The 13,076-nt window shown below is 31.3% G+C and overlaps 1 protein-coding gene across 1 annotated transcript; it reads left to right on the top strand.

Moving 5' to 3' along the window:
• Positions 1-5,050: 5,050 nt before the first annotated feature.
• On the top strand, positions 5,051-8,649 carry LOC137933471 (UDP-glycosyltransferase UGT5-like). Its single transcript, XM_068777429.1, has 5 exons — positions 5,051-5,119; positions 6,396-6,633; positions 6,732-7,327; positions 7,713-7,935; positions 8,141-8,649. Exons 1-5 carry the CDS (start codon positions 5,051-5,053, stop codon positions 8,647-8,649), a joined length of 1,635 nt encoding a protein of 544 aa, XP_068633530.1.
• The last annotated feature ends 4,427 nt before the right edge of the window (positions 8,650-13,076 follow it).

Here is a 13,076-nt window from a genome sequence, read left to right as displayed (position 1 = left end):
ATTTGCTGCATTTACAACTTTATTCACAATACATATATCAAAACATAATAAGTATTGTTTTTGCTGTATTTATTTTACAGTAGTTTTTTTCTTTTTATATACGAAAATAAAGTGACATAACGGACAAGAGATATATCACTGATTTAAGTTTGACCTCAACCGGTGCTAGACAGAATTTTATAATTAAAATATAAACCAGCGTAAAACTACAGCCGTACGCTTTACCTTGAAACACAAGATGTTCGTCTACGTACGAAGTATTCATTTGTTTAATCAAGTGCTGCAACGATTTTACGTTCTTTGATGTTGTAGGTAAAATAATGACGCCTCAATATGGTAGAGAAAATTTTTAGATGTAAATATGATTTTTTTTGTCTCCTGACCTGATCCTTTACCGTAATAACAAGACTAAAGTAACAATAGCTTATCACACAATATTAACATTCAAAGTGATAAAAGGTGAGTTTATTGTTGTACAGAAGTAATAGTAATAAAGGCGAACATGAATGTTGTAAGCGATGCTTATATTGCTTGAAAGTTTTGAAAATTCGATTGAGAGTGTCGCATTAATAAAAAAAAATAGCGACTTACAAAGAAAAAATTTGCAAAAGATTTGTTTATTATTAATTAGTTTACCTAATATGTAAAATGTAAGTTGAAATTAGTTGATTCGAACGAAGCATTACTACGCTAGAGTACATAAAAAAAATAAATTAGTTATTGGTACAGATATGTTGAATGAAAGTTAATATTTTTATTTTATTAATTTGAGTTATGATCCACCTGTCGGGTCTGTTAAAAAAGAATAAAAATTTGTATCGTTAATATTTTGAGTATTTCTTAGAATAACTGACAGATGGCGCATTTTCAAATAGGTGAATTTAAGCCTTATAAAATAACTTTTGGACGGATGCAATGATATAAATCAATATAATAAATATATATTTTTCCTGTACCTATTTATAGGAAGTAATTTATAGACAAGAAACAATACTTCTAATTGGAAGATGTGTTCCCTTCATTGTTACAGGTTAATAATTATTTATTGTAAATTTAAATGCAAATGAAACCTTGCAAACTTCACTTTTAAAAGATTTTCTTAGAAATGTGAGATTTTATGCAAATGATGAGGCATCTCTCAAACTAGTGCAGGGTAATTTGTATTTTAAAACTCGAAGTACAGTTTCGGATGGTCGGAACATAAAAATTACCACAAGAACGCCATTCTCTTGTTACTGTCTGTTTTAAAATATTGGCATTTTATGAACAAAAGTTTCAGAACTTGCGAACTAAAAATAATGTGGTGACCCAATACACGATTAATGAGTATGCATATAAAGTCAAAATAAGTCATTAAAAAATTATCCGATTGTTCTTGATTTGTTAAGATCTAAGTCATATTACCAAAACATATATTATGGAATAAAATTTTTCAAAAGAATATGTACTGATAAGTAATTGTTTGTATATATTATATTGTAATATATTTACTATGTTATTTCATTGTAATGTATTCAATAAAGAACAAACGCTTTTTCATGTCACAGTTCTTGAATTTTTATATCTTTAACATCCTACCTAATCAATCCAAGCTATTACGAAATTATAATTTTACCTGCGTATTCGTCCAAACTTTGTCTGTGAAAATTGTAGGATAAACCGTTCAAAAATACTTAACTAAACTTTTAAAACTCATTACTAGTTTCGTTGCAGATGCAATGGGCTACATAACGATTGTCTAAAGACTGAATAGTTCAGCAAAGACTGTAGGTCTCTATGTATATAATAAATATAAGAGGCACAATAGTATTTTTTTAAACCACTTTTATATGACTGAGTTGTAAGGTACTGCTGCTCTCGTACTACTTGGGTCTACGGGGTTAGCACCCTGCAGCGCTACCCATCTCGGATCACCGAGGTGCTTTATTAAAATAACCGGCAACATCAAGGGTCTGCAGGGGTTTCTCGAGGAACTGGGTTGGCTGGGAAGGCCAAACCCGACCGAAAATCAACCAGCCCGCTGAGACAAGACAAGTTGTAATATAAATTTTAAGTCTATGCATCCTTGTGCTTTGATTACAGATCCTCACGATACGATGTGATCCTATATAATTTATGCATAAAGTGAAAGTTACATGGTATTGTATCCCGGGAATCGAACCCGCGTTCTACGATCGCAAGTTTCATTCCTCTACTGATAGGATACCGCTGCTTTAGCTGCTTAACTTTTTTTTATTACCTGCAGACTTGCCACAATGAATGCTTTATACAACGCAGAACATAATGGTTAAAATGTAGTAAAACAATTAATTATCACGATTTCAGATACAGGTGTCCTCAAGTGGACATGGGCTTCCTCCATAGACAACATGTATACATAATAAATATTTTTGAGACTTGTGGAAAATATTATCACCAACATATCTGTGTTTGACACTAATAAATATACCCAGCGTTGTTTCTCGCAAAGGACTGCCTACAGCTAATAAATACGATATAATATACAAACTTTAATTAAATATCTGAGGGTATTGTCACATTAGAACCGCCAATTGGCCGCATGACTTAAAAATATATATTAAAATAAAACTGTTTTGAGGATTTGAGGAGCGATTATTACGCAAGGAAACAAAATAAACAAGAAATTGAATGTATGAAACAAGTAAGTCCTAAATATTTAAATAATTGTTATTTAATTTTTAGAAGGAAGAAAGTCTCCGTAATGATTTTGCGCTTAGATAAACATATGTATACTAAATAATTCTGTAACAAAAATAATAATTAATGTCAATTTTTTATATTATTGAAAAGGTTTTAGGTGCTAAGTTATTAAATATTTAGATTTATATTAGAGTAAGTTTATTTGCATAATTTATCAAGACGAATTTCACCCTTTATTTTGAAATAATTAAACGGTAAATAAAATCCTCAGTGACACTAAATGCAATAACTTTTAAACCGAAATATAGTAACGTAATATAGTAATCCAAATAAAAATAACAGTTATATGACTTATTTATGATTGAGTATTTGCTGAAGAATGTTTCTGGCACAAATAATAAGACTTTTCAAAACCCTGCAATTAAGATAAAAAGGAGCCGCCTATACAGCGATTGACTTTTTTACCTGTATAATATTAACGGTTGGGTTTCAATTGCTCCATAAATTTATAGCATTAAATGAGGAAATTATCATATGGGTTAAATGGGATTCGATGGGATCCGCCATGCGCTTGTGAAGGTTTCACGGAGGCGTGCGAGTTTAATACGTGCGTAATTAAATACGATAGATTGAAAGTTACTCTATGTCGTTAAGACAGTGGGCCAGAAATTTTAAACTGTGGTAGGATGAGAAATCGATCCTAAAATTTTGGCTATTAGAGTTGCAAGAATCTCATAGAGAAAAGTTTAGCGGCGAAAATATTATGACAGACTTAGTTGATTTATACGACAATGCTGCATATGTTCATAAGAGTATCAATGTATAAGAAAAATACTGATATACATAGGGTAAAACTAGTAATAAACATAAGCTTGTTATATCTTTCCCTTGGCTCCTTAACGTTATTAGTAGAGGAGAACAACTGTTTTAGTTTCTATTTAATGTATTTTATATTAAAAATGTTTTTTTTTGTTCCTGTAATTAGTACGAAGGTTATCCAAAAAAATTGATAACGATATTTTTAACTTGAGCAACTTAAATAAAATTAAATTATAGATATAAATAACTTAACAACTTAGTTTGTAAAATCCTAATATTTTTTGACCAATGACGGATTTCTTTATTGTAAATATTTGGAGCTTTTATCTTAGAGAGGAAGAAATTGAAAATAAAAGACACAACGGTTTTAAAACGAAGTCTTGTAGAAAATCGAGAGGATAAAGACATAAAAGAACTTGTGTTTAAATAGCTAGTGGATAAACTTTAAAACTAACATTGGTATCTGCACGAAATGGAAAAAGTATTGTTTAGTAATATTTTGATAATTTTTTTTTGTTATTAGAAAGACGCTAATTTCAGAATCTATAATTAAAATTCAATTAGGCATGTAACGGGAAATTACCCTGTATGCTACTTTCTCTAAAAAATTCGAAGTTTTTATTTAATTTATTTATGCACAATGTAATGAATACTTAAAAAAATTACGAAGGATACTACAAAAAATCGGCAGCATTATGCGAAGGAAGATATAGAAATTCTGATAAAATGACGGAAATAAATCGAATTCATCATTAATTATAAAATAAATAATATATCAAGAATATCTTTAAAAATATCCCATATTTTACAAATTTATTTAATATAAAAAATTTATATATATATAACCGTTGCGATATTGGCAAAAAAGCTGAAAACTCTTTAGGTAGATGTCACGTAGATGGCCTAAGCATCCTAACAGATCTGCTTGAAATAAATAAGTGATGAACTATTTAATTAATTTTTTTTGAACGACGGAAGGAAAAAGTTTACATTAAATAATAAAAAACTAACAAAAAATAACATCGATGTCAGCTACAGATTGTTAAATAAATTCCGATTCATTTTCAATACTCATTTTCTGTCTTGTTTATAAATGTTCCTTGACGACTAAATATATAATAGTTAGTGTAGCCTTGACAAAATAATACTAACACAATTTTCTTAACAATTTATTTTGTATGACTACATAAAACTTGATATTAAGCCTAATTGAAACAATTTAAATGGCGAAAGTTGTTTTGTGATACAGTATTAAGTTCTGTATTTATAACTTGATTTCATTAAAAGATCACCTTTGGTATTTTTAAAATGTATCCTTTGTAAACTTGTACTAATTAAATGATTTTTAAGAAACACGTCGTAAAATAAAAAAAATGTGTATTTATCCAAAAATTGTCGTTTGTGATATGTTTTGCTTAATAACACGGCTCAGGTTAAGGATATTTAAATTGCTATTCAAGTATATTTAGATTTATACTTACGAAAATTATATATTTCGTTTATTACAAAAGTACTGAGTTGATGTTGTTTTATAACTTTCAAGAAACAAAACATGTCCACAATATTCTTAATGGCGTGCCAAAATTCACCTCCAATGGATTTTATGAAATTACATCTACAAAAAGCAGTATTTTACAATGTAAGGACAGTTTGTTCAATAATTAGTACATGAGCAAGCCCAAGAGTTTATTGAAATAAGTAAAATATTATTAAATCCAAACTTAAATAAAAACAGTAATATAAATCGACATATAAATGGCAATAAGATAAAGGGGTGGCTTTACTGAAACATACAAAAGAAGGGACGAATTGATTCAAATCATTCATTTATTTCGGATTTCCAGAAATGATTTATATTCAATAAAGTAAACATCATAACACAAATTCATAAACTCGATACTCGTAAGAAATCCCCGCAGCATCTTGCTTTTAATTAATGCCAATCTGTGCCCGGGTCAGTATAGTAAGGACCGGCATTCACTCGCAACGAGTAACGTAGGACGGAAAACAGCAGCAAAATGGTTCGAACAATTATAAATAACTATATTTTTCAAATTTATTGGCATTTACTTATGCTATAAATTGGTGATATATTTTTAATAAAAACTATCCGTAACTGAAAAATTAATAAATAATGTTATTAGTTATTTTACGGAATGTTACATATTGGCTTATAAAACGCACGTTCGTCTGTCTACAACGTTAAGCTTTCGTTTTTCGGTAACAATTTTGAAAGTGTGACCATGTGTGGTGATTATCAATATAGTGCATAGTAAAGCGTGATTTTTAATCATAACTTCAGAAGTGCAGCTTTAACTGTGTTAGAGAACTATTGACGCATAATGGTTAGTTAAACGGATGTGTTAATAAAAGTTAACTACCAGGTATGAGAGAGATAGGAGGGTTACACAAGGTGGAGATAGTAATTAGTTCTACTACAGATCTTTTATACGTTTAAAATAACTAGCTTCTAGGCAAAACCTGCCTATGAGACTAGCAATAACAAATCAAGAATTGAAAATTATACATACGAGTTGCGTCTTAACTCGTCCAATAAAGTCTCATTGATAATTTCAAAGAAAATTTAATAAAATGATTATGAAAATCTATTTCAATTCCACGCACAAAAAATCTGCTTATTAAGTGTAGTATTCTTGAAGACTAAGAATCTAAAAAAGGAACAGGAAGGCAATTAGCCGCAACTGACCAAAGCGTATTACGTTGTTTTTGATCAAGCATCCTACACATTTAAAAGATAATAAGTATATAGAGGAAAAATCATTGTCTGCCACTTATATGAATATATTTGTGTTAGGGAGACTTGTCTCCGTAAATAGTTCTAGACTTTTACCGAATAACTTTTATTAAAAACACAATGTTATGAATGCTTTAATATCTAAGTATATTTTTTACAGGTTGCAATAACATTCCTGTTATTATTGTCGTTTTTGTTTTTTATATGTCATGGGGCCAATATATTAATAGTGATTCCGTTTACTTCCCCATCACACTACATTTTGTTAAGACCTCTTGGCTTAGAATTGGCAAGAAGAGGACACAACGTAACTGCTATTACTGGAAACAAAGAAAAGAATCCTCCAAAGAATTACCACGAAATAATGGTGGATGACATAAAAATTTGGGATGTCGTCAGTAAGTAGGATTATACAAATAATTTTTAAAATATTATTAAAGGTAAGTAATTGCTTTACTTAAATTAAATATTATAAAAAATATTAATTTTACAGAAGGTGGACGACCAAATGTGTTTACAATGTTAAGTGTATCGGATGAAGAGTTTTATGAAAAAATTCTTTGGGGTGCTAACTTAGCACTTTTGGAACGTGCTCTGAATTCAAACAGAGTTCAAAAGTTTTTCGATAATGATGAAAAGTTTGACTTAGTAATTTGTGAGCAGTTCTTTCAGGAAGCTACTTACATCCTTGCACATAAATATCAAGCCAAGCTAGCTCTAATAACTACATTTGGCAACTGCATGAAACACAATATAGTGACACGGAATCCCCTACAGTTAGCTACGATAGCTCCTGAATTTATATACGTAAACAACCCCACAAGTTTTTGGGGTAGATTAAGGAGTTTATATTTCACTGTGTATGAATTTCTTTGGTGGAAATTTTGGTTTTTAGAAAAACAAGAACAAGTTGTTAAAAAGTATATTAAAAATCTGCCTGAGCCTGTCCCAAGCTTATATGAAATGCAGCAGAAGGCTTCCTTAATGCTTGTTAATAGCCATTTCAGTTTTGAGACTCCTATTGCATATCTCCCCAATATAATAGAAATTGGTGGTATACATTTATCACATAGCGATGGGAAACTTGATAAGGTGAGATAATTACAAATTTACTTAACGGCATGCTTTGTATGTATCTATAATGGAACAATCTAGGTCGTGTTATTTCATATTACAAAGATATACTTTCCTATGTGTCGAAAGTATAACCATTATTTAAAAAAAAAGCTATTGTGTTGTTCCAACCCAAACAATTTTTCCTCAAGATGATGGTGGATAGATAACAGTCATAATATGGATAATTGCAATATCATTAAACCATTGTTGGTACGACATAAAAATCAGACTAATGTCGTTGTATTGTGTTAAAAGGTGTAGCGTGTCTATTTAAGAATCTATTTATTTTACAAATATATACTACGGTGAGAACTTGGTAAAAATTGAAATAATGTATAAACTAAAATCTTTAACATTTTAGGATTTAAAAGATCTGTTAGATCGATCAAGTAATGGAGTGGTGTACATGAATTTTGGATCCAACGTAAAAAGCTCAGAATTACCTACAGAGAAGAAAAATGCGTTTCTTAATGTATTTAGGAAACTCAATCAAACTGTGCTATGGAAATGGGAAGACGATATTTTAGACAATAAACCTAAAAATTTAGAAACGAGGAAATGGTTGCCGCAAAAGGAGATTCTTGGTAAGAATAATTTTTTGTTAGTATTTAATTTAAAGTATTCATTCGTAATTATAATTGATTAAAATTTTAAAAGAGACTTCTTGCATATCTGCATATTTTAAATATTTAATACAAATCTAGACATGAACAAATATAATAATAGAACGACCAGGTGTATTTTAAGACTAAGTGAAATTACATATAAATATTTTGTTTTATTTTTTAGCTCATCCAAATGTTAAGATATTTATTGCACATGGTGGATTGATTGGAATGCAAGAAGCGACATACAATGGAGTGCCAGTATTAGGCATTCCTATTTATGCTGATCAGTTTAACAATATATTAGATGCTGAAAAAAAAGGGTTTGCCAAAATTCTCAGGTTTGAGGATATTGAAGAGAAACTGCTGGAAAATATTATTTTTGAAATTCTTAACAATGATTCTTACAAGAAAAAAGCCACAGAGATTTCTCGAAGGTTTAAAGATAGACCAATGACGCCGCTGGACACCGCTATATTTTGGTTAGAATATACTTTACGAAATAATAATGCCGAAGCTTTGAAAAATCCGGCGATAGAATTAAACTGGATTGCATATTTAATGTTAGATGTCTACGTTTTTGTATTGTTATGTTGCATTTTAATCATGTACGTATCAGTAAAAATTGTCCAAAAAATTAAATTATCAATAGTCAAAAACGAAAAACTCAGTAAAAGAAAGAAAGACTCGTAAAAGTGTCTGTTAGTGAATGGCAGGCAATATAATTGGTATTTTCATATTTGTGTAATACTCAAGGAATTATTTTTAGTCAAAGTACATGGCACGTTGCTGTATAGCGCCGTGTCCAGTTCCTTAAAACAACGTACATGAATAAATTTTGGGTTCTTAGACTTTGGTTTGATTACGAGGATATTTCAAAAACTAGTTAAGTAAAGCTCTGCAACTTCTGTTATTTAAGATATTTATTAAATATTTTATACTGGGTTTGTAGGTATATAACAATTGCATAGACTCAATAAAACTACATAAAAAAGATAATTCGGGTTTTGTTTTTTATTAGTTATAAACCAATATAAACTATTTATTTGTCCAAAAACTTTTGTGTATCTGTTTACTGCGTGGATCCAAATGACATTTACATCTGTAAATTCTTCCGTCAGTACCCACTTTCGTGAATAAAGCGGACTTCGTACTGGATCGTCTATTCCCCTTAATTAACGAAAATAGTGAAAAAATTTTTCATCCCCTATGTTAAACCCATGACAGGGACTTTCGTCTCAAATAATTTTCAGTATATTTTTAATTAGTGTGCTCTTCTCGACAGGGGCTCTAGAAGTCGGTAGTTTACCAGATAATGTCATACGTTAGGTCGGTCTTTGCGAAAGCTAATTCGCGTACCATCCACAGACCAGGTTATACAGAACGGATACGTGCTTATAAATAAAACTTTCGTGTACATCTAGGATTTCCTAGAATTAAAAGGCATCAAGTAGGTATTTTCACTCGCTCTAGTTAGGAAGTTCAAACGTTATATCCTATAAAGAACGAGACTTATGCTCGAATTTCCGGACGATGTGACAACAATAGTGAAGAACTAAATTACAAAGCTTCGCCGCTTGATCATCATACTTAATTTTGGCTACAGAAGGTGGCTTAAGAATCTGTGAAGTATTAGTGGTGAAAGTCTCGATCGAGATTTAGCCTTTTCGGGCACCCTCGCATACGAGCGACAGCCCTCTTAAGAAGGCGTTTCAAAAGTCAGATCCAATATATTCACGTGACGTCTCATAGTAACGTGAAAACTTCTTCCGCTGCATTTAATAAGGTAACAGTATCACCTCAGGTTCCCGAGGAAGCACTTGAGTATAGTTAATATAAAGAAGTTTATATTAGGAGCCTTTAGCACTATGCTGCCCCAAACTCGGTAAAGCTGTAACTGCCAAGGGGCAGAATTATTTGTAATAAAAAAAAAACAAATAACGTTCAAAAAGCGCAACAGTCGTTTTGTGCAAAGTACAGCTTCTGCCACTGAGAAATGTCGCTTCGTTTAGTTGCTACAATGTTAATGGGTAAACATTGAATAGAAGGGTAAATGGTATTTGATAAAAAAATACTTAAAATACTTTCAGTATTGCGATCATGAGTACTACATAATCTATTTTTTTCCTACATTTATTATACCTGTACTGTGAACTAAACATTTGGATATGTAATATGTCGGACATATCTCTTTAAAATTTATTTTAAATCTTTCAAGTTCTGTTCAATGTGTTTGATAATTAATAGTTATATTTCATTTATTTATTTGCTTAGCTGCTCCTGCGATATTTTGCATAAATGATGTAATTAAACCAAATACTATGAGCACCATTATAAGCGAATGCAGCTAAACGAAAGTTTTCTTGTTGTAAAATAACACTAAAATACATAAAAAAAACTAAAGTTCAATTATCATGTATCATTATCGAACGATGCCTATTGCAAGGCATATGCTTCGCCACGACGACCGATCTTGCGTTGGCTGCATCCAGTGACTTCGTCACCTTAACTTTGTTATTGGTCCACCAGTAGAAGGTCTGTATTCCACGTTGCGTCCACCAGCTCTTGATCGATACAATGTACTCGATATAATGTAAATAAAATATATAACCATACGCATGTAATGTCTGAAGCTATAAATTATGTATGCGTAAATAAAAAACCTCATTGTTAGCAATTATATAGCAATAATTTTCACATAAAAATAAAGAAAAACATTGCAAATATCAATTCAATTAATCAAGATTAACATAATATTATAAATGGAATGTAATATTAACCGACAACTAACTATTTTTTTAATTATTAGCTTAGCGTTTGTGGCCACGTCTTTAACTCTAATTTTAAAAATCGATCTAAAATAAGTTTGATGACATTTGATACTGTTGAATAGAATTTTTAGTCCGTGTGTAGTAATTACAAGTTATATCAGCTTTTTTATTACTTTTGCGTCTTTTTGAAGGAACATTTCTTTTTGTGTTCGGTTACAAATACTTACAATTTACAAAATATTTAAAAATTTATTCATGCATGTTTCTGAGGAAAGTTTATATATTATAGATAATCTGTAATCGTAAACATCCCGTTAACCCGGAAAACGATCATTTGTTCTACCATAAATATTTTGTTTCATAATTACGTTACATTTATAAAAACATGCAAAATAAATGTTTTGTGTTGTTTTAGTATGGTCATAATAGTTTAAAACGTGTGAACTCAACTTAAAACTTTAATTGTTAATATTATTAAATCCATATTGACTTAAAATCCGAATAAGTGCCATGTGTAATAGTATATTGTATATAGCGCAATAAGTATGTTGTGCCGTTAAAAGGGCTATTGTTGGTAGGTGAAAGAAAATAGCAACTCAGCTACAGAAGAAATATATATATATATATATATTAAAATGGGCAGTGGGCAGAAGGCCTGGTCTGATTTTGAACCGCAGCTCGGTACTCCCCTGATGGTGGTGGTAGCCAGCCGCACGATCTCCCAGGACTGGTCAGGCGGCAGCAAGCCGAGAGCAGGGAACGTTGGTAGTTCACAGGATGTGTGGATTCCGGTGCAGGGTGATATAAATTCAACCTCAATGATCGCTGGTTATTTTTAGTATAAAACTCGCACCTGTGGATAAATGTCACCAGTTCTGGTATACATATATAAATATATGTACAATTTGCTCCGCTGATAGTGAACCCCGAGATGGCTTGCGATGAAGAAAGGAAAGAAGCCGAAAGCAGTTGATGTGGTTGTTTACTGTCAGAACGGAGTTATTATAGGAGAGATAAAAAAATAACCAAATTGAAAAGTAATAATGAATACATAACGATGGAACTACGGACATAGACAAAATGTTAAGCTCTAACTTATAGCTAAACGCTACTTAATATTAATGTCTTTATAATATTTGTTCAACACTTACACCTTTGGGGTGCGAGGCGATATAAAAGTTGTAGCGTGAATTAAATGATGCCCAGAGAATGACAAGGACCAAGACGTGAATTTATAACGTAAATTCTAATTGGCTCCGGCGTGTGAGACATCACGTAACTGGTGAACGCAACGGACACAAAGAGTGTGCGTCGGTGCGTGAGACGTCACCTAACTAGTTAACGCGACCGAGGCCAGGGTCCTTCTCCCGGGCAATGCATGTAAACTGCTATGGCTGATGCGTGGGCGCATTGGAATGTTTGTTATAAAAACAAAGATCCGCTGAACCAATAGCACGCTTCCACGACCCCATGCCACTTGAGATGTACCGTTCCCCGCCAAGGGTTGAACAATTTTTTGCTGTATTGCGATTTATGAGATGTTTATATTTTATTTCATTAAAATTTTAACTAAGATTTATGGGACGTTAACTTTCATCGTTACAATATATAATAAAATTATTTAAAAGTTATTACATATGACAGTACGGAATTATTTCTGCATTTGGAACAAAAGGAGTTTGGTGGCAGTTTCTGCGGCTTATAGTATTGGTTCAATGGTTACAAACACAATGCCAAAATTGTTAAGATTTCATTTTACAATAACTCATTTTTTTATACAAATTAAAAAAAAATGATTACATTATAAAGTATTTATTTCAATTGGTAATTATCTTATTTGCAACTTTTGTCATATTTTTCAAAATGATAATTTATATCATTATACATAAGAAGATTTCAAGATCTGCTGCAGTGTTGAGTTGACGGGGGTTTCACATGAAATGGATATATTGTATAATTTTTAGTTAAGTAAAAAAATATAATAAACAAAATTAAAAACTTTGCATCGTAAACAAATCGTCGTAATCGTAAACAGGAATAAATCATTGACTTTCACTATTTATCCACACGCGCATATGACGCGTATGTAGGCGAATTAAGTCCTCAATATCTTAACATTCTTCACGAAATAGCCTATTTATATCCAACACCCAGACGCTTAGAGGAGTTATTGCCTCCACATTCAAGTAGTAGGGTTGCAGCGTTCGTGCAACGTAACTTATGAATTTTCAATGTGAACTCAAGTCGCGTCACTGCTTTGTGTTTGTACCCTCTTTTCCAGACGAAGGAGTTCTTCTTTGTTTGTGTATGAATGCTATGTGTTTGCTGGATGAATTGTTTTCTTTTATA

Source organism: Battus philenor, unplaced genomic scaffold (genome assembly GCF_028537555.1).
Source record: "Battus philenor isolate CCGP_79_NKW_IND1 unplaced genomic scaffold, ilBatPhil1.0.hap1 SCAF_13, whole genome shotgun sequence".
NCBI lineage: Eukaryota > Metazoa > Arthropoda > Insecta > Lepidoptera > Papilionidae > Battus > Battus philenor.
This window is presented reverse-complemented; position numbering and strand designations above follow the sequence as displayed.

Excerpts from the sequence above, each read along its gene's own strand:
- LOC137933471 (XM_068777429.1), top strand. The coding sequence starts at position 5,051 with ATGGCGTGCCAAAATTCACCTCCAATGGATTTTATGAAATTACATCTA. Across the intron at positions 6,634-6,731 it reads AAAAATTTGGGATGTCGTCA|GTGGACGACCAAATGTGTTT; the intron begins GTAAGTAGGATT and ends ATTTTACAGAAG. Across the intron at positions 7,936-8,140 it reads GCCGCAAAAGGAGATTCTTG|CTCATCCAAATGTTAAGATA; the intron begins GTAAGAATAATT and ends TTTATTTTTTAG.